The sequence below is a fragment of the Myotis yumanensis genome, unplaced genomic scaffold (assembly GCF_028538775.1).
Source record: "Myotis yumanensis isolate MYYU_CA2020_CCGP unplaced genomic scaffold, mMyoYum1.0.hap1 SCAF_21, whole genome shotgun sequence".
NCBI classification, from domain to species: domain Eukaryota; kingdom Metazoa; phylum Chordata; class Mammalia; order Chiroptera; family Vespertilionidae; genus Myotis; species Myotis yumanensis.
This window is the reverse complement of record NW_027223772.1, coordinates 8,920,448-8,946,729: the sequence shown is the minus strand read 5'-3', so window position 1 is coordinate 8,946,729 and position 26,282 is coordinate 8,920,448. Positions and strand designations below refer to the sequence as shown.

General features: G+C 44.1%; 1 protein-coding gene across 1 annotated transcript in view; it reads left to right on the top strand.

Annotated features, from left to right (window-relative positions):
- The first annotated feature begins 5,336 nt into the window (after positions 1-5,336).
- Positions 5,337-26,282, top strand: part of HABP4 (hyaluronan binding protein 4) — a 41,513-nt gene continuing 20,567 nt past the window's right edge. Inside the window, exons 1-5 of the mRNA XM_070400851.1 lie at positions 5,337-5,836; positions 10,016-10,178; positions 14,516-14,677; positions 14,872-14,940; positions 20,461-20,544. Of these exons, the coding sequence (XP_070256952.1) occupies positions 5,422-5,836; positions 10,016-10,178; positions 14,516-14,677; positions 14,872-14,940; positions 20,461-20,544 (893 nt within the window). The 5' untranslated portion in view covers positions 5,337-5,421. The remainder of the gene's footprint in view (positions 5,837-10,015; positions 10,179-14,515; positions 14,678-14,871; positions 14,941-20,460; positions 20,545-26,282) is intronic.

Genomic DNA, 26,282 nt, shown 5'->3' with positions numbered 1-26,282 from the left:
TCCAAAATATATGCTTTTAAAAAATGTGGTAAAATACACATAAAGTTTATTATTTTAACCACTTTAAAGTGTACAATTCAGTGGTGCTTTGTACATTCACATTTGTGCAACTGTCACATTATATAATTGCTGAAAATTTTCATCACCCCAAAAGGCAACCTCATGCCCATTAAGCAGTGACTCCTCATCCCCTTTCCCCAGAACCCCTGGCAACCACTCATCTGTTTTCTGTCTCTATGGATTTGGACATTTCATATGAATAACATACAATATCTGTGTCTGGCTTCATTCACTTAGCATAATGGTTTTAAGATTCATTCGTGTGACAGCAGGTATCAATACTTCATTCCTTTTTAGAGCCAAATATTAACCCATTGTGTCACATTTTTTTTGTTGTTGTTGTTTTAAATATATTTTATTGAATTTTTACAGAGAGGAAGGGAGAGGGATAGAGAGTTAGAAACATGGATCAGCTGCCTCCTGCACACCCCCACTGGGGATATGCCCGCAACCAAGGCACATGCCCTTGACCGGAATCGAACCTGGGACCCTTCAATCTGCAGGTTGATGCTCTATCCGCTGAGCCAAACCGGCTAGGGCCCACATTTTGTTTATGCATTCATCAGTTGATGTATACTAGGGTTGTTTCCAACTTTTGGCTATTGTGAGTAGTGCTGCTACAAACATTCAGGTTTTTTTTGAGCACCTGCTCTCAACTCTTTTGGGTAAAAAATATAGTCTTTGAATCATAAACCTATGCTGACTAAGCAGGAGACGACCAAATATCTCAAAATCTTCAGACATTCAAAAAATTCTGAGGACCTACTGTACAACCACCTAGCATGCTAAGCACTGGGAATATACATTGCAATGAATAAGACAGGCATCATCCCTGTCCTCCTCAGGAATGAAAGAAAATTGAGTGAGTAAAACACAGACCTGGCAGCAGTTAGGATTAAGGGTTCCCTTTCCATTTGCTATTATAGGAAAGTACAAAAGGGCAAGGGTGCTCCTGAGCGAGATGCTTTAACAGGATGCTTCTGGATCCAAGAGACAAATACAACCTAGAGTGGCTTAAACAATAAATGGCATTTATTGCCTTATGGAATAACTAGAGGCCCGTTGCATGAAGATTCACTCAATAGGCCTTCCTTCCCCTGGCTGCCGGCACTGGTTTTCCTCCGGCACCCGAGACCCAGGCCTTTGGTTCAGCCGCAGCAGCGAGGCTTGGCTTCTCCACTCCAGCTGCAGTGGAGAAGCCAAGCCTCTTCAGTCTTCAGTCATCTACAGTCTTCAGTCATCTTCAGTCTTGGCTCCGCACCTGCATATGCAAATTAACCGCCATCTTTGTTGGGTTAATTTGCATAGTCATCCCGATTGGCTGGTGGGTGTAGCGGAGTGACACCAATTTGCATGTCTCTCTTTTATTAGTGTAGATAAGTCTGAGGTAGGTAGGTTCCTGAGCAGGAAAATCAGCAGCTCAACATCAAGGAACTAGGTTTTCTCTATCCCTCTGCTCTGCCATCCTCATAGTCATAACAAGAAATGGCAACTCTAGGCATCATGTCCTCCTCCTGTAACCAGGACCAAAGAACAGAAGTGGGAAGATGGCAGACCCCTTCCCAATCCCTTTTTAGGTATAAGAAAAAGGTTCCCAGATATCCTCCAGAATAATTCACCTCCCATCTGTTCTGCCAGATTTGCACCACAAGCCTATTCCTACACTAATCATTGGCAAGGGAACGGAAGTACACTGCATGATTTGAGATTAACCAACTTTGAGGCTGAAAGAGGGCCCAACTTCCCCTGGGGCATATAGCCATCTAATGCCCTAACAAAATACAGGCTCTGGGGAAATACAAGAGGGAAAGATGGGCAGCCAAGAGTGTATGCATGGGCCCTTGGCAAGAGTTCCAGTTCTTTGAGCTGGGTATTCTTTTTTTGTTTTAATCCTTACCCAAGGACATATTTTTATTGATTTTAGAGAGGGGGGAAGGTGTAAGGACAGGAAAAAGGACTTTCTTTTTCTTTGCTTCACAACTTATGACAAGTGTCTGATAATTAAACCCCAAGATTGTTATCTCCCCTGATTTAAACAGCCCCTCTGTTCAAATTGCAAGATAAGATAAGCTACTCTCAAAGCTGCATTCTTGCATCCCTTCCTCCCTTCTGTTTTCACAACACAGAGTCTCAAGTTAGCAGAAAGTTCCTCCCGGCACCCTCCCCCCCCCCCCCCCCCCCCCCCCCCCCGCCCCACCTCAAACAAGCCTCTTTTGAACTCTTCATAACTTTTGTTCTATGCATGTTTTACAGGCTTGAGAAAAACACTGATAAGACACCTCCCTGACTGCCTCCTGGAAAGCAAACTAACTGTAACTTTTCAAGATAGCCCCAGGTATCTGCTCAACTTCAACTCAAACCCCACCCTTCCTTGTCACCTAGCAACCGCATTCATTACTCTTTAAAAGTGGAAGGCACCTTTGTTTTTTGCCTTGTATTGACTAATGATACACCAGCCCTTTCCTTGCTTGGAAAGTAAAATACACTTCCTCTCTGTATCTCTTCTTTTACTTGTGAATTCTTTCACATCCTGTGTCACCATCCAAAACACTAACAGAAGGGAGACAGACAGAGAAACATCGATGTGAGAGTGAAACATCAATTGGTTGCCTCCCATATGTGCCCCAACAGGGGATGAACCTGCAACCTAGGTATGTGCCCCAATGGGGAATCAAACCTGAAAACTTTTGGGGTAGAGGATGAGACTCCAACCAACTGAGCCACCCGGCCAGGGCTGAGCTTGGTGTTCCTTGAATTCTAGGCCTCAGTTGCATATCTCACAAGAAAAACAAACAAAACCCCAAACCTCAGCATGTTCAAGAGTAAACTCATGATTCTCATCAGTGTTCTCTTCCAGTGCTCTAATTCTTTGTGATTAGCACCACCATTCCAGCTGCACCAGAAAAACAGACGTCATCTCACCCCCTCCTTTTCCTCGTCCTCATCCATATCTAGTGTATCTCTAAGTCCTATTGATAAAACCTGCAAAATAGCTCTTGAATCTACTACTCTCTTCACCTCCACTGCCATTGTTCTAGTCCAAGTCGCCATCATCTGCTCTTTCCTGGAGCTCTGCAGCAATCTTCTGCTTGATTGACCTCCCTCCAAGCCCTTCATGTTGCAGCCAGGGTAGCCTTTTCAAGTATATGCTCGTGTTTATCATTTGCATCTCACTGCTCTGAGAACAATGACCAGACCAAACAAGGCCCTCCCCCAACTCTTTGCAACCCAGGTCACTAGTTTTCTTTGAGCGTGTGCCTGGGCTGTGCACTAACCCACCTCAAGACTTCTGCACTTGCTCTTGCTCCTGCTCTTGTCATCCTTCAGATGGCAGCTTAATCAGCACTTACTAGGGGAAGCTTCAGGTTCCTTTTCCATCTCCTAAGGAAGTCTGTGCCTTCCCTTCAGCACACTTTTCTGTCTATATACTGTGAGATCCATAAATCATGGAGTTAGTATCTCCTACAACATAATGCCTGGCACATAGTGTTAGGAAGGAAAAAAAAGAAGGCTTTTCTTTTTCTTTGCTGTAGCCTTCCACAACTTATGAGGTGCATCTGGTAATTAAACCTTAGGATTGTTAGCTCCTCTGGTTCAAACATTCCCTCTGTTCAAACTATAAGACAAGTTAGTTTCAAGGCTACATTCTTGCATACCCTTCTCCCTGCTGGTTTACAATCCAGGGATAATTAGTTTACAACCCATTTCCCTTCAAACAAGCCTCTTTTAAACTCTTCACAACTTTTGCTCTAGGAATATTATAGACTTAGGAAAAATCATAAGACTCCTCCCTAGGACATCTGCCGGGATTGTCTCCTAAAGAACTAACAAAGCCAACTCCCCTGATGTCTGCTCAATGTCACCTAGCAACAGCAGCAGCCAGAAAAACCTCCCTGCCTTCCTTGCCCAAGGCTTTAAAAGGAAGGGCAGCTTTTTTTTTGTATTTTGCCCTGGCGTTGATTAGCACAGGCCTTTCCTGCTGGGAGCCAGTCCATCCTTGCTGCTTGACACAGTCGCTGCAGGGAAGAAACATCTGCACAGCATATGTTTCAAGGGACCTGGCGTATATGGCATACTGTTCTTAATATGTTTGCTCCCCTCAGCGCTATGTGTTTTAACCAAGGTCACCTCTCCGAGAAAGGTTGTTTCCCCAGGTAGGAATTTTCCCCTGAAGTTAGGGAGGGAATAAAACCCCTTAACTAAGTGCCAGGCGGGTAGTTAATCACTTTAACTGCGAACAATCACGCTTAAGCTACATAATCTTTACTCCCTGGAATGGAGATAAGAAACGCCCTAACCTTTGGAATAGAGATTGATAGGATTGGAATCAACTGGTATAAATACAGATGTAACCAGACAATAAACATCAGATCCCCATCAGGTCCTCATGAGATCCTCATGAGATCCTCATCAGTTCCTAACCAGAGCTCCGACCAGAACTTTGGCTAGAGATCCTGGCTAGAGGTCCTGACTAGGCTGCTGATCAACTGAAGGCTGTCTTCGTGTCATTCCTTCTTCGCCGACTCCGTCCACACCTTTGGGGACCCCTGGACCTGCGGGGGTTGGACCCCAGCATCTTCCCTTCGGGGACAGTAAAAATAAACTTTCTCTTTACATTTCTCTCTTCTTTTATTTTTTTCTATTGATTTCAGAGAGGAAGGGAGAGGGAGAGTGAGAGAGAAATATCAATGAGGAGAGCGAATCATTGATTGGCTGCCTCCTGCACAACCCCCACTGGGGATCAAGTCCTTAATGGGGCATGTGCCCTGATTAGGAATAGAACTGCGACCTTCAGGTTCATAGGTCACGCTCAACCACTGAGCAGGCGGCTGGGCTCTCCTTTTAGTTGTGGATTCTTTCGCAGTCCTCATCACTGGCCAAAAACTCTAACACACAGTAAGTGTTCAATGGATAAATGAATATACAAACTTCAAAGAAGAGTAGCCAATAATGAATGTTGTGAATCCAGTCCCAGAGAGAACGCAAATGGTCTCCACCCACCCACAGGGGCGGACCTGCCTGGACCACAAACTCCGCGCACCTCCCAGTAGCTCCGCCCCTTGGGCTCCGCCCCTCCCTGTGAGTCGAGGGGTGGGGCATAGAGGTCGCAGGACGTGACAGAAGCCGGCCTCTGATTGGCCTTCCAGGCGTGCCCGTAGGACAAGGGGCGTGTCTGCGTGCCCTGATTGGCTGTCTGGCGGCGGCTGGGCGGGCGTCGGGGGCTGCGCGGGGGCCCGCGCGGGGAAGGAGGGCACCGGGCTGGGAGGGCTGCAGCGACGGGCGTGATGGGTCCTCGCCGCCGGCTTCGCTGAGACTCGCTCGCGTGGGCTGCCCCCGGCGGGCCCGCAGGGCCGCGGCGGCATGAAGGGCTCTCTGGGGAGCCCCGTGGCCGCGGCCGCCGCGGGCGCCGCGATGCAGGAAAGTTTCGGCTGCGTCGTGGCCAACCGCTTCCACCAGCTGCTGGACGACGAGTCAGACCCGTTTGACATCCTGCGCGAGGCCGAGCGCCGGCGCCAGCAGCAGCTGCAGCGCAAGAGGCGGGACGAGGCGGCGGCGGCGGCGGCGGCGGCGGCGGCGGCGGCCGGGGCGGGCCACCGGGGCGGCAGGAGCCCGGCCGGGGCCTCGGGCCAGCGACCCGGCGCGGCCGGCGGCCGGCGGGAGTCCCAGAAGGATCGCAAGGGCCTCCCGGCCCCCGGCGCGCAGCAGCCCGACAGCCCCGGGGGCGGCTCGCAGCCGCCCGGGACGCGCGCCCCGCCGGGCACCTGGACGCCCCCGGGTGAGCGCGGTGGCGGGAGGGGGCGGAGGACGGGGTCACGGAGGTCACCCCTCTGGAGCCGCCCCGGCGCCCCGCTGGGAGGCTGCGGTCGCTGGAACCTGTTCCCCAGGGGGAGGGCCTTCGGAGCGGCCGGGGGGACTGGAGGGTCCCGGTAGCCCGAGCGGGTCGGGAAGCGCGGGGCGGGCGCTGTCGCCGCTCTGACCTTCCTGCCCCTCCGGGGTGGGGGCCGCAGAACCCGCAGCCGAGCCTCATCAGCTGGGCAAAGTGAAGGGACCCTGCTGGGCGGTGTGCGGGTGAGGACGGGGTCGCGGGGACTCCTGCCTCCTGCAGCGCACCCTCTGCGGGAGCGAAGGGAGAGGCGCGGGTGGAGGGAGCCCCACTTAGGCGGCGTGGGGGGAGGTCGGGCGCCCCGGGGCGGCGCGGCGAGAGTCGGGGTGCGTGAGGAGTCGCGGGGGGAGGCGTGACGGCCTCTGTGACGGAGGGGCCTGGGTGACCGCGGAGGCGGTGACGTCGGCGCCCGCGAAAGCGGAGCGTGGCGCGGGGTCCCCGGCGCCTCCGAGCTCGCGCCTGCAGCCCATCCCCTGGCCGTAGCCTCCAGCACTCGGCCGGCGTTAATTTTAAATGCGGCACGTGGCGGCGGCGGGAGGTTTCGCCTGTCACTCCCTCGGCAGCTTTCTGTAACCTCTGCAACCAGGCTCTTCGGAGTCCCCTCCGCTGTTTCGGCGGAGGGAGGGGCGCGAGCATCGAGCCTCACCTGACCTGCCTCGGTGGGGCAGTCAGCAAGAGCACACCCGTGCTTCCTGTTCTCCTGAAATGGGCCCTCGGGTTTGCCCCAGAGGAGTGTTCGAGTGAGACGTGCGGTTCCACCACTGCAGCTCGGCTCTGCGGGCTAGTTCCCTGCTTGATCAAAATCGTGCATCCCACAAATTGGCAGTTACAGAATGGTTATGGAGACGTAAAGTTCAGCGTAGAGAACACGGCCAATAATGCTGTAATAACTATGTAGACTCATGCGGGGGATCACTTTGTAAGTTACATAAATGCCTACCACTATGCGTGCACCTGAACCTAATATCATAGTGAATGTCAACTGTAATGGAAAAATGACCGGAAAGTTAACTTGTGCATTCCCACCCTGGGAAAACAGCTGATGGAAGTATTGGGGCTCTGACTCCTGCAGCTAGGCGATGTTTACCTTTAGCTGTGAAAAGCGCAGTCCAGCGATATGCTTGAAAGTCAGAAAATAAGTCACTATAATACATTGAATTTATTTAAAAAGTTATTTCAAGACCCCTTGGTAGGGCAGTAAGTTCATGAGCGTGTTTAAATAGAGTGAGACTTGAGAGATGTACATGTGGTATTATGTTCTATTTTTTCTCAAGTTTATTTAGACAAATATGGTAATAAAAGAGCAAGGCTGAGCTTTTCCTCCCCCTTTATTTTAATGCAGTTTAATTTAAATTAAACTGCAATTTGTGCTACTAACATATCACTTTTTAACCCTTTTAAAATTAAAAAATGCCATGCATTTTGTTATAAAATTTTAAACAAGTTAGAAATGTATGAAGTAAAGTGGAAATCCTTTATTTTTCCTACTGTTAACAGCTCGTATTTATATACATTAATGCACAAAATTATTTCTTTTTGCCGAAACCGGTTTGGCTCAGTGGATAGAGCGTCAGCCTGCGGACTGAAGGGTCCCGGGTTCGATTCCGGTCAAGGGCATGTACCTGGGTTGCGGGCACATCCCCAGTAGGAGATGTGCAGGAGGCAGCTGATTGATGTTTCTCTCTCATCGATGTTTCTAACTCTCTCTCTCCCTTCCTCTCTGTAAAAAATTAATAAAAATATATTTTTAAAAAAATTATTTCTTTTTTTCTTATTTTTTTAAAAATATATTTTTATTGATTTCAGAGAGAAAGGGAGAGGGAGAGAGATAGAAACATCAGTGATGAGAGAGAATCATTGATCGGATGCCTTCTGCCTGCTCCCCACTGGGGATCCAGCCGCACCTGACCTCCTGGTTCATAGGTCAAAGCTCAACCACTGAGCCACCACAGCTGGGCCTATTTTTTTTTTTTTTCTAAATTTAAATGATGTAAACTGGGTTTCAGTCTGCTTCTTTCACTTAGCTTTGTAATCTAGTATGTTGATAACTTTTTTCTGTCAATTGTTCATGATCCAGGTGATCTGGGTTTTGAGAACTATATTAAAGCTCTTTAATTTTGGTGTTGGAATGGAAATTTTGTCTTTCTAGTTCTTTTTTCAAGTATGTGTTATTTCATGAGCTAACAGCTCATTAATTTCTGTCTACGCAGTTACTGTACTAAGTTTATCTGTAATGGATGTTAGAGAGCTACTCTCTCAAAGTTTTGTAGCCCTAATTTATATGGACTGTTCTTCTCTAACACTCAAAAAATTTAATTTAGTTAGAATATTTTGAGTGAATACTTAGTGTAGTCAAGAAACAAAGTCAAAACATGTTTGACATATAATGGAAACATTTATTAATCTCAAAAGGATGTGGAAATCATAAGATTTTCCCATTGAGGTTTTTAAGTCCTTCACTATTTAGTAATATACAGATGACCCCTTGAATAACTTGGGTTTGAACTTCTCAGGTCCACTTTCATGTGGATTTTTCAATTGACCCAGGTTGTTAAAGAGTCAACTGTACGTTGACCCTGGTGTGAGCCTTGCTCAATAAATTTGTTCTTGAAATCCTCAGGGGCTGTTTTATCTTTACTTTTCTTAGGCTTTCAGAACAATTGTTTTTGAGCCAAAGTTCAACTTTATTTTGTAGAAATCTCATTGAAAATTTTATTGTATTTTGTCCCTTCGTGGGCTTGGCGTCAGATCAGTGAACAGACTGCGTGTGTCAGCCTTTTAGTGGAAAAGGCTAGTTAAATTTAGTGTTTGCACTATCCACTTGGAGCTGCTGATCCAGCACAGAAAACAACGAGGTTCAATTGCAGTCTTAATCTTTTAGCACTGAATTGTGGGGAAACAATTGTACCCCTATTGTCTTTGTGCTTTGGGTTTTGAAGAAAGAATGAAATATTTGTAGGGTATTGGAACTTTGTTAATACATGTGTCCAAATTATAAAATTTAGATAGAAAATATTAAGTAGGAAAATGGAAAAATATGTGTAAACATCTTCCTTAAGAGTCATGTTTGTCTAACTTGGAGTGGAGACCAGCTGTTTAAAAAATACTCATTAATTCAAATACATTTAACATTTTTACAGCCATATAACCAACCAATTGAAGGGTAATTTGTAGAAAAGTCAAAGGTACTGTAATAAAATTATCAATAATGTTTGAGATGGGGACCTTTTTAATGTATACAAAGGAAAGATAAACATTTTTAGAAGATGATTTTGAAGTGACATTCTTCAGAACATGTTTACCAGGTATTACATGCCTATCAGACACAGACTCTGCTCAAAATTGTTAAAGCATCGAACTGGAGGGGAGTAGAGTATGGTGAGATGAGAGAGCAAAAGGCTGGAGCGGCCTGGTCCCCGTCTCAGCTGAGTTCTGGCTCCACGCATGAGAGATGCCTGTTTGGGCCCTAACTGGCCCATGTATGATTTGGCTAGACAAGTTTGGCCTCATATTTGAGAAGTATGATCATAAATACCAGGAAATAGCAGAAAAATCTGTTTCTAAATTAAAAAAAGATAATGGTGTAGCTGTATTTAAAAACAAAAACCTTAGTAGCTGATGAGAAACTATACTTGGGGTTCTAAAAAAAACTTAAAGAACAGGATATTTATCCTAAAAAATTTCTGTATGTATCTTAGCTGCCATGTTTCAATAAAGCTGCTTTTGTGAAACGTCGTTGATTTAGCAATTATCTATATCCCTAGCTATCACAGAGTCATTGTGCAATACCTATACTTTACAGGTTAGCTGGTGTAGTCTGTTTAACTGTATCATGCTTTTCAGGACATAGAGAAAGCTTTGGTAGGCCAGTTACTAATTCAATAGTAACTTAAGACTTTTATTAAAAAGTAGTTGATGCTGGCTGCAGTAATATCAGCAACTTTCCTTCTCTAAACTTCTACATTTCCCCATGACATTGGTTTCGAGAAGAGTGAAACGTGAAAGTACCTGTAAATAACGTGCTGCTGTAGACCTCGTGTTCACCTCTCCCCTTTGATGTTTTGCTTGCAGGCCAGAAGCGAACTCCTAGAAGAGGGGAGCAGCAAGGGTGGAATGATAGCCGGGGGACAGAGGTGACACTGGATAGAGCCGAGCGGAGATCCTACAGGGAATATCAACCTTATGAGACCGAGAGGCAGGCGGACTTCACACCTGAGAAGGTTACAGAAGAAAAGTATGTACTTCAAACAGGTCTGGGCTAGGAGGGTTTAGGAACCAGCACAGTTTTCAGAGAACTGCTAGCCTTTGTGACCTTCTGTGGTGCCAGTCTTGGGAATAATTTGCCAGTCTAAGTAGCAAATCATATTACCTTAGGTGCCACATGAAGGATCTTCCATTTACCTCCTAAATGACGGTAAGTCTTGGTTCAGGCAATGATTTTACAATAAAAAATGAATTCTTTACTGCTGACTATGAAAAGCACTCTCATAAAAATACTGCACAGGAGTATGTTCAAGTGGTCAAATTTTCTTTTGAAGTTTAGGCTAGGGATATAATTATGTTTTTGATTTAGTATTATTAATTTAGACTATTGATGAATTTATTTTTTTATTTGTTTTTTAAATTGCTTTCAGAGAGGAAGGAAGAGGGAGAGAGATAGAAACATCAATGATGAGAGAGAATCATTGATCGGCTGCCTCCTGCACACATGCTCCTGGGGATTGAACCCTAAACCCCAGCATGTGCTCTCACTGGAACTGAACAGTGACCTCCTGGTTCATGGGCCGACACTCAACCACTGAGCCACACCAGCCGGCAGTCCTTTAACTTCTTGACTACTAATCCCATTTACAAGTTTTAACTAAAGAATTTAGCTTTGTAAAACTATGCTAGAGCCCATTAAAACAAGCCTAAAAAACAAGAAAGTCCAGCAGACTAGTTCAGTGCAAGAGAACTGAGCAGATGGCAACTTCTGCAGATCTGTTCCCTGGCAGTTACACGTTCAAAACATTGAGGTGGTGTATCTGCCCCCACGTTGGAGGTGGGGGTTAGAAAAAGGTTTAATTCTTCCCTTTTTTGGTGATTGCTTCAAATTTGCTGTGTAATGGCCTGTTTGCATGCTTATAAAGAGCTTCTGAATCAGAGCTGCTTATTTTAGGAAGCATTTGTGTTTTGTTTTCCTCACTTTAGGAATTTATTCTGTGGACATAAGGAAATTATAGCTCAAAAGCACAAACTCATGTTTGCAGGGTTTTTTTAGTAGCAAAACTATGAGTCTTTAAAAAGGATAAAATAGGTCTTTATATAGTAACATGGAAAGATGCCTATTAAATGAAATCATGCATGCAGGCAAGGCTAGGGGTAGGGGTAGGGTGGGATGTGAGGTTATGGAGGGATTTTTTTTTTCTTTTTACTTTAAAAATAATTTCAGATTTACAAAAAGTTGCAAGAATTATACAAAGAGTTTCCATAAGCTATTATCCAGATTCCCCAAATGATAACATTTACCACATTTGCTCTATTATACTCCTCTTCCTCTTCTTTCTCTCAATTTCTCGCCCCCTGCACATTCATAGTCTCTCTGTCTGTGTCACACACACATACAACTTTTTTCTTGGTCATTTTAGATGAGAGGAAGGTACAGGAATGTCCCTTTATCCCTAAATACTTTCAATGTATTTACTAAAAACATAGTTCCATTATCAAACTTAGTAACTTCAGTACAGTTCTGTTGAATTCTCTAAATTATGTCATCCACAGACTGTTCAGATTCCACCAGTTGTCTTAGTGATGTCCTTTTAGCAAAAGGAAAAAGAAGTCTGATTCTGGATCCAGTCCAGGAATGGACATTGCATTTGGTCTTCTCTAATTTGGAACGGCTCCTTAGTCTCCCCTTTATCTTTTACGAATTTGACTTTTTTGGAAAAGGATGGGCCGTTTGTTTTGTAGAACAGCTCAAAATTTGAGTTTGTCTGTTATTTCCTTATGGAATGAGCTTACCTGGCAGGAATACCACAGAAGTGATGTTTTGTGCCCTTCTCAGAGTATCACATTAAGAATATCTAGGAATTTTTACTTTCAAGGAAATTTGAAATTTTTTTTATGTCATGTGCCATCAGAAAACATATTTTCTTATAATTTCTTTGAAAGTACTTTTCTATTAATAAAGGTCCATAAGATCTTTAGTAAAAATAATTTATAGTCTCTTGAAACAATTTGGAAAACATATGAAATTATGAAGAAAATTAACCACCTATCTTACTGTCTGAGATGATTACTTGTAACACTTTGCCTATTTTCTTCTCTTTTTTTTATTAATTTTTAATCCTCACCAGAGGATATTTTTCCATTGATTTTTAGAGAGGGTGTAAGGGAGGGAGAGGAGAGAAAGAGAAACACGGACGTGAGAGAGACACATTGATTGGTTGCCTCCCACACGTGCCCCGACCAGTGGTGGGAACCTGTAACCGAGATACATGCCCTTGACCAGGAATCAAACCCATGACCCTTTGGTCTGCAGGCTGATGTTCTGACCACTGCACATCTGGCCTTGGCTAAACCACTTTTAAATATACAGCTCAGTGGCATTAAGTCCATTCGCATTGTTGTGTAACCATCACCGCCATCCTTCTCCAGAACCTTTTCACTTTCCCCAGCTGTTCCCCTTAAACATTGGCTCCCCATTCCCCATACAGAAACTTCATTCCCTCACCTGTAACACATACCCGTGTCTAGTTATTAGGATTGTTGTACGAGAGTGGATGACAGGTAAGGAAAGCGAGATGCTTGGTTCCAAGTTTCGTCCTTCTGCTTGTGCATGCATAACAAAGCTTCCCAAGCGGAGTACAGGATTCCTCAGTCTCACCAACCTGTGACAAAGAAGATACAATTTATAATCAGGGGAAAGTGAAGAAGCAATTGAGAATATATTTAATGGGGGGTAGGAGTAAACTTGTGGAACAGAGAAAACCTGATTAAGGATTTAAAATACACCAGAACACATAGGTCTATATTTAGGGTCGGTTTCAATCACTATTATAGCTTAAATGAATTTGTAATTTTGTCCATATCTGATTGGATTTCATGTAAATTTAGACCTGATTTTGACTGTTGGCATTATTTTCCTTGTATGTTGTTTTGCTTCATTTCCTCTCAATGTTTAGGTATACTTTTTTTTCTTTTATGGCCTGATTAAGAACTTAACTTTTCGCCCTAACCGGTTTGGCTCAGTGGATAGAGCGTCGGCCTGCGGACCAAAGGGTCCCGGGTTCGATTCCCGGTCAAGGGCTTGTACCTTGGCTGCGGGCACATTCCCAGTGGGGGGTGTGCAGGAGGCGGCTGATCGATGTTTCTCTGTCATCGATGTTTCTAACTCTCTATCCCTCTCCCTTCCTCTCTGTAAAAAATCAATAAAATATATTTAAAAAAAACAGAACTTTTCTTTGGTCACTGTTATAGAACTCTGCTTTAGGTACTTTAATATAGAATCAGACTAGTGGCTTGGTGCACAAAATTTGTGCTGGTGGGGGGGAGGGGGGAGGATGGTCCCTCAGCCCAGCCTGCACCCTCTCCAATCCAGGACCCCTCGGGGGATGTCCGACTGCCTCTTGCAATCCGGGACTGCTGGCTCCTAACCTCTTGCCTGCCTGATCGCCCCTAACCACCTCTGCCTGCCTGCCTGCTCGCCCCCAACTGCTCTCCCCCGCCCCCCGCCTGCCTGCTCTCCCCTAACTGCCCTACCCTCCTGGCCTGATCGCCCCTAACCACCTCTGCCTTGGCCCCGCCACCATGGCTTTGTCCGGAAGGACATCCAGAAGGTCTCCTGGTCTAATTATCATATTACCCTTTTATTAGTATAGATTCCAAATTTAACTTAAATATTTAGTATTAGAAGTGGAATGAATCTTAGAGTTAGTTTATCTAACCTCATTTTTTAAAAATATGTTTGTGGGTGTGTTTTTTTAATTGATTTTAGAGAGAGAAAGAAAGGGAGAGGGGAGGGAGGGAGAGAAGGAGACACAGAGAGAGAGAAAAACATCAATGTGAGAGAGAAACATCAATCAGTTGCCTCCCACATGCACCTGGACTGGGGACCAAACCAGCAACCTGGGCATGTGCCCTGATCAAGAATCGAACCGGTGACCTTTTGGTCCATGGGATAACGCTCAACAAATGGAGCCACACCGGCCAGGTCCTAACCTCCTCATTTTATAATGTGGAAACCAGGTCCAGAGAGAGAGACCTGCCTAGGACCTGCTCTCACCAGCTCCCCCACTTAGTAGCCACATGACCTTGGGCAAGTTACCTACCTCCTCTGCGCCTCAGTTTCCTCAGCTGTGGGCAATAGTCGTATATTACAGATTTGTTTGTGCGAATTAAGTGACTGTATGTGAAGCGCTCAGAACAACACCAGGGATAGTATGTGTTCAGTAAAAGTTAACTATTAATTCGTTGTGCAGGCCACCATTCTTTCCAATATAATACAGCCATAATAGCCTTCTAGAATTTGTTTTTCTCAAAAAAGCCTTCGCTCTTTAATCCACCACTTTGTATTATACCATATCTTCCTAGACCAGTTGACAGATTTGATCGAGACAGACCCCTGAGAGGACGTGGAGGCCCAAGAGGGGGCCTGCGGAGCAGAGGCCGCGGTGGTCCTGGGAACAGAGCTTTTGATCGTTTTGACCAAAGAGGAAAACGGGAATTTGAGAGATATGGTGGGAATGATAAAATGTAAGTTCCTTTATAAATGCTATTTTCACTTTAAGACTTTAGTCATACATAGTATGAATCTGTTATGTGTTAATATTTAGTTGACTTTATATTAGTAAAGAGCTGATCCTGATTTAGCTCTTATTATCAACTTCTCTGAGTTGAAGATTGACTAGAGACCAGCTTGCAGTTTAAGGAAATATTTCTTTCTGTAGAGCAATCAGAACTGAAGACAACATGGGTGGATGTGGAGTTCGCCCCTGGGGATCCGGTAAAGATACCAGGTACGCTGCAATGTGTGCATTCTGTGAACCTACAGTTAAGTGGAAATCTCGATCCTTGCATGCCTTTCATGAAAATTATGTCCTCTGCTGTGCTTGCAAGTGTCTTTATACTGTGTTCTCTTAAATAGAGGTTGATATTAGGCTTTTGTTTAGTGAGATAACTTAAAAATGGGTTTGCTAAAATTTATTAAAAACTTACAAAACTCAACTCCAAGAAAACAAACAATCCAATTTAACCGTTTGAGTCCCAAGCAGCGCGATTGCGCTGCTGAGATTTTATGTCAAGAAAACATACGATTCGTTTGAGTCCCAGGGGGTATTGAAAAAACACTGTCGAAGAATCCCAAACAGCGCAACCGCGCTTTCTCTAAATGAGTACGAAAAGACCCAAACAGCGTGATAGCGCTTGTTTTATTTTATGTCGAGAAATACCAAGCAGCGCGATTGCGCTGCTTGGGACTCAAACGGTTAAAAATGGGCAAAGGACCTGAATAGACACATCTCCAAAGTGGACATACAGATGGCCAAGAGACATATGAAAAGATGCTTAATGTCACTAATCATCAGAGAGATGTGAATTAAAACCACAATGAGAAATCCCATGTCAGAGTGGCTACCACAACAAATCAACTAACAAGTGTTCGCTAGGTTGTGGAGAAAAGGGAACCTTTCTGCACTGCTGGTGGGAACGCAGACTGGTGCGGCCACTAGAAAGCAGTATGGACTTACCTCAAAAAATTAAAAATGGAACTGCCTGTGACCCAGCAATTCCACTTCTGGGAGTTTATCCAAAGAAGGCCGAAACACTGATTTGAAAGACTATGTGCAACCCTATGTTCATAGCAGCATTATTTACAATAGCTAAGATCTGGAAAAGCCCAAGTGCCCATCAGCAGATGAGAGGATAAAAAGCTGCAGTACATTTACACCATGGAATACTACTCGGCCATTAAAAAGAAGGAAATCTTACCTTTTGCAACAGCATGGATGGACCGGAAGAGTATTACGCTGAGTGAAATAAGCCAGTCAGAGAAAGACAAGTGCCATATGATCTCACTTATATGTGGAATCTAATGAACAAAATAAACCAACAAACACAATAGAAACAGACTCAGACAGAGAACAGACTGACAGCTGTTAAAGGGGAGGGGGTAGGTGGGCTGGGTGAAAAAGGCGAAGGGATTAAGTGAAAAAAAAACAACCCTCATAGACAACAGCATGGTGATGACCAGAGGGAAAGGGGGGCGGGGGAAAGTAGGCGGGGATAAAGGGGGCATAAGTGGTGATAGAGGGAGACTTGACTTGGGGTGGTGAACACCCAATATGTTATACAGATGATGTATTATAGAATTGTACCCCTGAAACTTATATAATTTTATTAACTAATGTCACCCAATAAATTCAATTTGAAAAATTCTTTCATTTTATCTTATTTTAGCCAAACACATTTGCTTGTTTGCTGATGGTGCAAGCACATGACACTACATTTGCATATGCTTCAGAATGGGTTTTAAATGCCTGGATATTTAAGAGATGACCATATGTCTCCTAGCGACTGGCATATCCAATGTAAAGATGAAAGGTGCTCTATGGCACTCATTTTGGATTGGTTTGTGAGCCCTATACTTTACTTCTCTGTGACCTTTCAGAGTTCTTTTATACATTGCATCTTGATTTCCTGAAATCATGTGCAGATTGAAGCTCACCTGAGGTTCAAATTTGACATTTCTCAGGCATCATGGTGCCTCGGATCTGTGCTAGTTTTGCTCCTTAAGGGAGGTGCTCGGTGCTAATGTTTCTGTCATTTCTTGGCTGCAGGGACAGTGCCTTCGTGGTGTCTGCAAAGGGACAGGTAGGAAGTACCTCCAGGCAGTGTAGGGTGAGGAATGGGTCACCTAGGACATGTTGCAGGCTGGCTTTCAAGTTGGAACTCTTGAGAGGATCCAGACTTCCACTTTTCTCCTTTGGAATATAAGCTTTTTGCATAAACGTATTTTTCATAAATTTTATCCTTAAAGACAAATGTAGACAGTAATATCAAATGTAGCATTAGATTGACTACCATTGCACATCTGTATTGTCCTTGAAAGGAAGAAAAACTCGTTTAATGTTCTCAGTCGGGGGTTCTATAGGATCTTGATTACAAATCTTTTCAATTTGTTTTATTTTGCTGTGATATATACATTTTTTTGTGATAATATATTTTTTAAAAGTAATACAGGCGCCTCTTTTTTTTTTTTAAAATATATTTTATTGACTTTTTACAGAGAGGAAGGGAGAGGGATAGAGAGTTAGAAACATCAATGAGAGACAAACATCGATCGGCCGCCTCCTGCACACCTCCTACTGGGGATGTGCCCGCAACCAAGGTACATGCCCTTGACCGGAATCGAACCTGGGACCTTTCAGTCCTCAGGCCGACACTCTATCCACTGAGCCAAACCGGTCAGGGCAATACAGGCACCTCTTGAATGATCTGATTTACTATAATACTACCATGCCATTTCAGTTTTGTTTTCCTTTATTAAAATGTTTTTATTGATTTTTAGAGAGAGGAAGGAAGAGGGAGAGAGAGACCTAGATTTGCTGCCTCCTGCATGCCCCCTACTGGGGATCGAGCTGGCAACCCGGGCATGTGCCCTGACCAGTAATTGAACCTGCGGCCTCTCAGTGCAAGGAACGATGTTCAACCAACTGAGCCACACCGACCAGGGCCATTTCAGTTTGCATTGGAACTTAAAATTATTTTTGGCTCCAAGTGATTAGTTACCCTAAGAGGTCGGTATTGGCTTCGTAGCATGAAGAGATGACCGTGTGTCTCCTAGCGACCGGCATGTCCGATGTGGAGATGAAAAGTGCCCTATGGCACTCATTTTGGATTGGTTTGTGAGCTCTAAACTCAAAGCTCTTAGGTGGTAATAATCTTTAATTGAGAGATTTTTCGTAGCTTAAGACTTTAATTATTTACTTAAATTGAGATTTTGATTTGCCATGAAAACTGTGCAGTATAGTAGAGTAATGTGCTACTTTTTGTGAATGAGGAAAGAGGAGAGGTAAGCCTAACCCATAAGTGATGCGTCCCTGGCTGACCAGGCCCGATGCTGCCGGCTCAGTGTGGGGGTGACGAAGGGGTAGGAATCCTGTTCGAAGATACTGGCAGTAGGACAAGATCTGTGGGCAGGCTGCTTTCAAAATGGCGGCCTGAGCCATTTCCAGTGTTATTGGTTTTTAGAACAGTTTGTCATAAAGTACCTGTGCTAAAAATAGAATTTGCTCCATCATCGTAATTTAAAGTATAATATCAGATATTATTTTTTTGTTACCAATTAAAATAGACACCCATAATGCAATTTTCAGCAATGTTGCCTTCCAGCTTCTATTGTGAAGAGCAGAACAGTTTAGTAATTGAACATTTGGCTGAAATCTGTTCGCGTCATTCATTTGTTTAAGTGTGAAGTGTGATTGAATTTGAGCTGGGAAACAAAGCTTTGATGTGTTCAGCATGGTGTTGTGGAACATAGGTGTGCAAGTGGGCATTTTCTGTGTTAGAATAACTGAAGGCAAAGTGGACTTGGCCCTGGCCCTGGAGCTGCATCTTTCCTCTGACTAATCCAGCATTGGCGATTGGCATTAAACAGAATAACAAAACCTGCCAAAGTAAATTGTGCGTGATATTGACACTTGATTGTTTTGTAGTTGTGGTCATATGGTTCTATAAGACCTGTAGATACAATGTTAATTTTATGTTTATTTATAAAATAACTTAGGTCAATATAGGGGGGAGATCTGTGATTTTTTTCTTTAAAATCAATTGCTCAAGTTTTAGAAATACTGGTTTTTATAAAGTCTCTTTGTAGTCCTCTACTTTTTTCCTTCCCCGTTTCTTTGTAGCCATTTTATGAATTTTTTAAAAAAAATATTTTTATTGATATCAGAGAGGAAGGGAGAGGGAGAGTTAGAAACATCAACCGTTTTATGTATTTTTGAAAGCTATGACTGTAAGTGCAGTTATGTTTTTTATCCCGTTGGTTTATTACATGGCCAAGAGAAAAATAGAAAGTTGGAGTAATTCAGTGCTGTGGCTGTTGATGCTAAAACCTCCCATGACCCCGCAGGGTCAGGCTGAGGTGCCAGCGCCTTGTGAAGGGCCTCCGCGGGGCGGAGCACATGATGTCCTCCCAACACAAGTGCGTTTGATTCAGGACCTTTTTTAAAAGTAAAAATTAATCATTCAGACTTTGTATTGAAAAACTGAGTTTTTATTTCAAAAGCTGATTACAATAGCTTTAATTTGAAAATTAAAAATATTAATGTAGCCCTAGCCAGTTTTGCGCAGTGAATAGAGTGTCAGCCCGCAGACTGAAGGGTGCCAGGTTCTATTCCAGTCAAGGATCCTACCTCGGTTGTAGGCTTCATCCCTGGCCCCAGTCGGAGCCTGTGGGAGGCAACCAATCCATGTGTCTCTCTCACATTGATGTTTCTCTCTCTCTGTCTCCCCCCTCCCTCCCAATCTCCCTCAGAATCAATGGGAAAATATCCTCGGGTGAGGATTAACAACAAAAATTAGTGTAAAAAGTCTATTCTGGCCCTAACCGGTTGGCTCAGTGTATAGAGCGTCAGCCTGTAGACTGAAGGGGCTTGGGTTTGATGCCGTCCAAGGGCACATGCTCAGGTTGCTGGCTCGATCCCCAGTAGGGGGCGTGCAGGAGGCAGCCGATCAATGATTCTCTCTCCATTGATGTTTCTATCTCTCTTCCTCCCCCTTCCTGAAATCAATAAAAAAATATATATATATTTTAAAAAGTCTATTCTGTTATTGCAGTTCAATTTCTTTACTTTAGAAAAAATAGCTTATTTTTTGAAGCTGGGTTCTGTACATAGAGTGTAAAATATTTCTAATGGATATTTAATGTCCATTATATTGACGTTATATACTCAAATATATTGACTAATTTTAGCATTTTCCTGAAAATGAAATTTCTTTGCTGGGACTAATTTGTTTCTAAGTAATGTTTAGATAGGATTAATGTTACCATAAAAAGGAAGAATTAAAGTCATATATGTTAAAATTCAAATAGTTATTACCAGCTTGTTTATAATCCACACTTCTATGGAATGTTTTTACTTTTTTACCAATTTCTAAAAGTTAGATATGGCATATACTTATCTATTGTAAGTCATTTTATGGCCCCTATTAATATTGGGAATTTTCTGAGTTCAGAAGAGTTTTGAATATTTCTTCTGGTCCTTTATAATCTGTTTTAATTTTAGACCATTTATAGAAACTTCTATTTCTCAAAGTACCTTTCACATTTGTGAAAATAGTTTATATGAATTATCAATTGAGAGCATTTTGTCTTTTTTATTTTAATGTGGGTTACCTGTGTGTGCGTATATAATTCCTTGAAGGATATGTACTTAAGAAAAAGGGCATTATAATATGTTTTTCTCTCTCTTGAATATCTGAGAGCATTGATGTCAACAAGTGTGTGTGACTGGGATGGTTCTTGCTGCTTTCAGTGACGTGGAGCCAGCTGCACCTATGGAGGAGCCCCCAGTGGTGGAGGAGTCCCCGGACGCCCTGGAGGAGGGCTCGCCAGCCAAGTAGGTGTTTAGCTCTTTTTCCCATTGGGTTATGGGGCTTTTTGTTACCAATTTCTAAGAATGCTTCATAGAGCGGGCAGCTCAGCCTTTTGTCACATCACAGAGGTTGATCTTAATGTATTCAAGTAATTGAACTGATTAATAATTCAGATCTAATGAGTGGTTAGTAATGATAATGAATTGGTTAAATTCGAGTCTTCTGTCCTGTGTCTATAACCTCTTTTCCACCAGCAGCCTGTATGTGACCAGTCTCTCTTGTCATGACCCCTTCTCTTGTCCCTTTATTCTCCCTCCTCCTTTCTTCATGGAGCTGAGGCCCCTGGTCCCTCTCGAGCACTCTTGCCAAGTCCTTAAGCCCCCTGGCCAGCAGGATCCGCCTCCTAGATGGCTGTGGCTATCCGCCTTCTCTCCGGCACCCACAGCTGAGCACTGCAGGTCACTGTTGGTCGCCAGCATTCTGAAATGAGTCCCCCCTACAATGACTGCTTTAATTCTTCACGTCTCCTCAGATCCCTGGCACTGCCCCCCATTTGCCCACACCTGCTCTTTCATCTTCTATATACACCTTGGCCCTCAGAGGAATTAGGAGCCATCAGATGGGAGCTGTGTCACCCTCCCACGCCCAAAGGTGCAAACCTGCCTCCTGCTGCGCCTTCTAGGTGGCGAAAGGGAGGCGCCACAGCTCCTCCCACCTGTTTCCTGCTGACTTCACAGAAACCTCACACTCACTAGCTCCTCCCCTCAGGTCTACTCGCCTCCTGCCGCCCTACTCTGGTCTTCCAACAAGCATTTTAAACATGCCCCACTTCTCCTATTTTCAGTCTCCTCCTCTTGTCCCACATTCTGTCAGCCACCTTTCTTGGGGTGTGTGTTCTTTCTTCATTTTCTCCCCCCCCTTTTTTTAAAAATATATATTTTATTGATTTTTTACAGAGAGAAAGGGAGAGGGATAGAGAGTTAGAAACATCGATGAGAGAGAAACAGCGATCGGCTGCCTCCTGCACACTCCCCACGGGGGATGTGCCCGCAACCAAGGTACACGCCCTTGACCAGAATCGAACCTGGGACCCTTGAGTCCGCAGGCCGACGCTCTATCCGCTGAGCTAAACCGGTTAGGGCATTTTCTCCCTTTTTAAAAAAAATATGTTTTTATTGATTTTAGAGAGGAAGGGAGAGGGTGAGAGAGATAGAAACATCAATGATGAGAGGGAATCATTGATCGGCTGCCTCCTGCCTATGGGGGATCGAGCCCACAACCCGGGCATGTGCCCTTGGCCAGAATCGAACCCAGGACCCTTCAGTCTCAGGCCAACGCTCTATCCACTGAGCCAAACCAGCTAGGGCTCCCTTTTCACTTCTTATTTCACTCCAGGCCTGGCTCTGTCCTGTTGCTCTCTGAAAGTCCCCATGTCTCCAGGCTTGATGGATGTTTTGGTCTGTGTTGTCCTTGACCTCTCAGAGCATCTGACTTTATTGATCCTTTTTAAAAATATATATATTTTTATTGATTTCAGAGAAGAAAGGAGAGGGAGAGAGAGATAGAAGCAAATATCAATGATGAGAGAATTATTGATCGGCTGCCTCCTGCATGCCCCCTACTGGGGGTCGAGCCTGCAACCTGGGCATATGCCCTTGACTATAATTAAAGCCAGGACCTTTCAGTTCGAGGGCCAACACTCTATCCACTGAGCCAAACCGGCCTGGGCTTGATCCTTTTTTTTTTTAAATCCTCACCAGAGGACGTGTTGAGAGAGAGAGAGAGAGAAAGAGAAACATTGATGTGAGAGAAAAACATTAATCGGTTGCCTCCCATATACACCTTGACTGGGGATCGAACCCACAACCTAGGTATGTGCCCTGACTGGGACCTTGTTTTGGTGTGCGGGACAATGCTCCAACCAACTGAGCCACCTGGCCAGGGCTATTGATCTTAAGGGCACCCTGCCATTGGTTTCTGGGATTCCTGCACTCTCTGGCTTTCCTCCTGCCTCTCAGCTCCTTTGCAGACTCCTCCTTGTCTCTCTGGTCTTTTAAAATATGAGTCTTCAGGGCTCTGCCTTAGCCTTCCCTTTCTAGCGTCTTTTTGAAGGAACTCACGCACTGTGCAGCTTGAATTGTCGTTCACACACTGACTCCAGAGTGTGTGCCTGGGCTCCCACCTTCAGCGCGGACTCCAGGCCTGTGGGTCTGCCTTCCTGCTGGACACCTGCCTGTGGACATCCAGGGCGGCTCCTGCAGCACGTCCAGGGCTGAGGTCCACCCTCCTCGGGCCCTCATCTTGTGGAGCAGCATTGCCATCCAACTAGTTGCACAAATCAGACTCCGGGAGTCATCCTTGAGACGTCCTTCTTCTTGTCCCTCTTTCCCCAAAATCCAGTCTGTCACTCTGCCCTGATGATTGGTACCTTCTAAATCCACTACCTTCACGTGTCACAGGCTCAGCTGTTGTCAGCTGGTCTGTCACGGTGGCTCCCATGGGCTCCCTTCCTGTGTGCTCACCTTCTAGTAGCCGTTGCCACACCAAAGTGGCTTTCACACTGGCGATGAGTTCCATGCCCTGAGCCTTGTGAAGATCCCGGTGGCTTCAGGCCCCTTTTCTGTTCCTTGTCCTGACCCGCATGGTCCTGTGTGGTCTGGCCCCTGCAGAGTGTCTGTGCTTTCTCTGGGCCCACCAGGTGGTCCTTATTTATGTTGCCAAATACCTTTCTCCTGGTCTACCCCCACACTTGGCATAGAGCTTCTCCAAGTGCTGCTGCCTCCTTTTTCTGTGCCTCCAAGCCCCTCTCCCCCACCTTCATCTATTTACCTTTTACTTACCCTTTAGCTTCCAAGAGGGTGTCTATGGACTCCAAGCCAGTATGCTGGGTTCAAATCCCTGCTCGGCCATGTAGTAGTTAGGGCAAGTTATTTAATCTCTATTTCCTTCATCTGCAAAATGGGAAAAATAACAGGACTATATCAGAGGGTTGTTATAAGGGTTGGTTGCGGGTTATGTGTATGTGTGTCACAGAGAGTAGGACCTGGCACATAGTTAGTGCTGTAAAATACCTGCTGTTATTTTTGTTTTGGTTTTTTGTTAATCCTCACTTGAGGATATTTTTCCATTGATTTTTTGAGAGAGTGGAAGGGAGGAAGGAGGGGGAGAGACAGAGAGAGAGAAACATCAATGTGAGAGAGACACATCGATTGGTTACATCCGCATGCACCACAACCTGGGCTGGGGATCGAGCCTACAACCGAGGTAAGTGACCTTGACTGGAATTGAACTCAGGACTCTTTAGTCCGCAGGCCAATGCTCTATTTGCTGAGCCAAACCAGCTGCTATTATTATTGTTACTTATTGCAAGAGTAAAATGCTACAATGACTGATGATTTTGAAAGCTGTTAACTTACCCATTCAAGACTAAGAAATGCATTTAAGAAGTAGGTGAACAATTAACAGCAATATTTAGACAGGGAGGTAGCTAAGGAAGTCGGTTAGCAGTGTATATATCAGGGTGGGAACGTCCAGTCTGAAGGCTGTGTAGAGCCCGAGAAATCACTTGGTCTGGCCCCGTGGAGGCATTAGGGGTGAATTAACTAAACGTTTGACCAAATAAAGCAGGCTAATTTTTAAGTTGACAATTTTGTATGGCCTACAAATGATGTTATAAATATCCAAATGGCCCTTGGCAGAAAAAAGGTTCCCCACCCCTTGTGAGAAAGTGAGTTATTTTTAGGACAAAAATATATCCTTTTTGAGCCAATAAACCATTTCTACAAATTTAACATAAAACAGAATAATAGAAAGTAAATTATAGCATTATTCTAATCTCTAGAATTGATTGCAGTACTCTAGTGTTGGTAATATTAGACAAAATAATTCTTCCAATTAAACAGTTCCTCTGATAGACAAAATAATGATTTGGTGGCCAACTCATTGTTTGCACTGTCCTCGCAGAGCCGGTCAGCAAATCTCCCCTCTCTTCTCTGCCAGCCAGCACATCTTCCTCTCTTTTCTGCTGACCGCAGTGGACAGTGAGCATCTAGTTAGAACGGCAGGAGCTGCATGGTGGAGCCGCTGCCGGGCCCTCTAGTGGAAGACTGCTGGGAAATTCTTGTTTCTGCACTGCCTTGTCAAATGTAAATGATCGCTAACATTTCTAATTGCACAGTGATAACTTTGGGTAATTTCACAGTAGGCTTGTATGTAAGAAGTGCATTAGAAGATGGTGATGCTCTCTGTCTGAGTATTAATCCAACACTCAGGCTTTTGACATTTAGCTACATGTATATCAGTGCACATCCTGGTTTATAACTTCTTGAAGGGTGAATTGAATGCATCGGTTTTATAATTTTGGGTGTTTGGGTGTTATACTTAGGTCTCTGATCCATTATTTTAAAAAAGTAATATGTATTTATTTGATCCCTTTTGAGTGGATTTTTGTGCCCGGTTCGTGGTATGGATAGAAGCTCTTTTCTTTGCACATCCAGACATTCCAGCACACTGAACATCATTGCTGAAAATCAGTTGCCCATGAATGTGGGCGTATTTCTGTACTCTATTTTGTTGGTCTATATTACGGTAATATCACACTACCTTGATTACCCTTGAGTCACTTTTAATTTGTTTTCTCTTGCAATTTATTTGTTAAACAACTAGGTCATGTGTCCAAAGAGTTTTCCAGAGTCAGAATTTTACTGAAACATCCTGTGGGCAATGGTATGCTGGTGAATACTTAATGCCTGGTTCTCTGGGACAAAAAAGCACATATCTGTTGCGCTTGCTGGTTTCTGTGGTGTAAATATTCTTAAATGACTGATTTAAAACGACCAATGTGCCCTAGCTGGTTTGGCTCAGTGGATAGAGTGTCGGCCTGTGGACTGAAGGGTCCTGGGTTTGATTCCGATCGAGGGAACATGCCGGGGTTTTAGGCTCAACCCCCAGTAGGGATCGTGCAGGAGGCAGCCTATCAATGATTCTCTCACATCATTGATGTTTCTATGTCTCTCTTCCTTCTCCCTTCCTCTCTGAAATCAATAAAAATATATTAAAAACAAAAACCCAACCAATGTGACATCACTAGGGAGAGATGTGCAGTCGTGCACCATCGTGTAGTATTTCCACTGTGCACAAGTAGAGGTAAAATGTAGTGAAATAATTAGGGAATGTGAGTTGTGAGCGTTCATTAGCTTTTTAATAATATAGTTAATTATAAGAGTATACAAGTTAGTTTGAAACAATGACTGTGTTTAACATCTGGCTCACAAAATTCCTGAAATTTTAACAATTGGCTTTATGACTTGATGCAAGCAAGCCAGTTCCAGCACAGCATTTCTAGTAGAGCAGTTGGACATGTTTCTCTGTCCCTATGTTTTGTGTACTTCCTGAAAATGAGTAATGAGAGAAGTTTAGTCAAATTTCAGGTTCTCCCTGGCTGTTGTGGCTCAGTGATTGAGTGTTGCCCCATGCACCAAAAGGCTGCCGGTTCAATTCCTGGACACATACCCAGGTTGTAGGTTCGGTCCCGTCAGGGTACATACAAGAGGCAACTGATTGATGTTTCTCTCACATCAATGTTTCTCTCCCTTCCTCTCTATCTAAAATCAATAATATAAAAAATTTGGGTTCAACTTTTTGGCAAAGTTGTTTAATAGGTTATGGAAGGTTGCTGATTATTATTACCTTTGTCCATTGGAGCTGCAAATTGGTGATAGTCTGTCATTCTTTAGTTATTAGTTGGAATTATCTGCAGTAG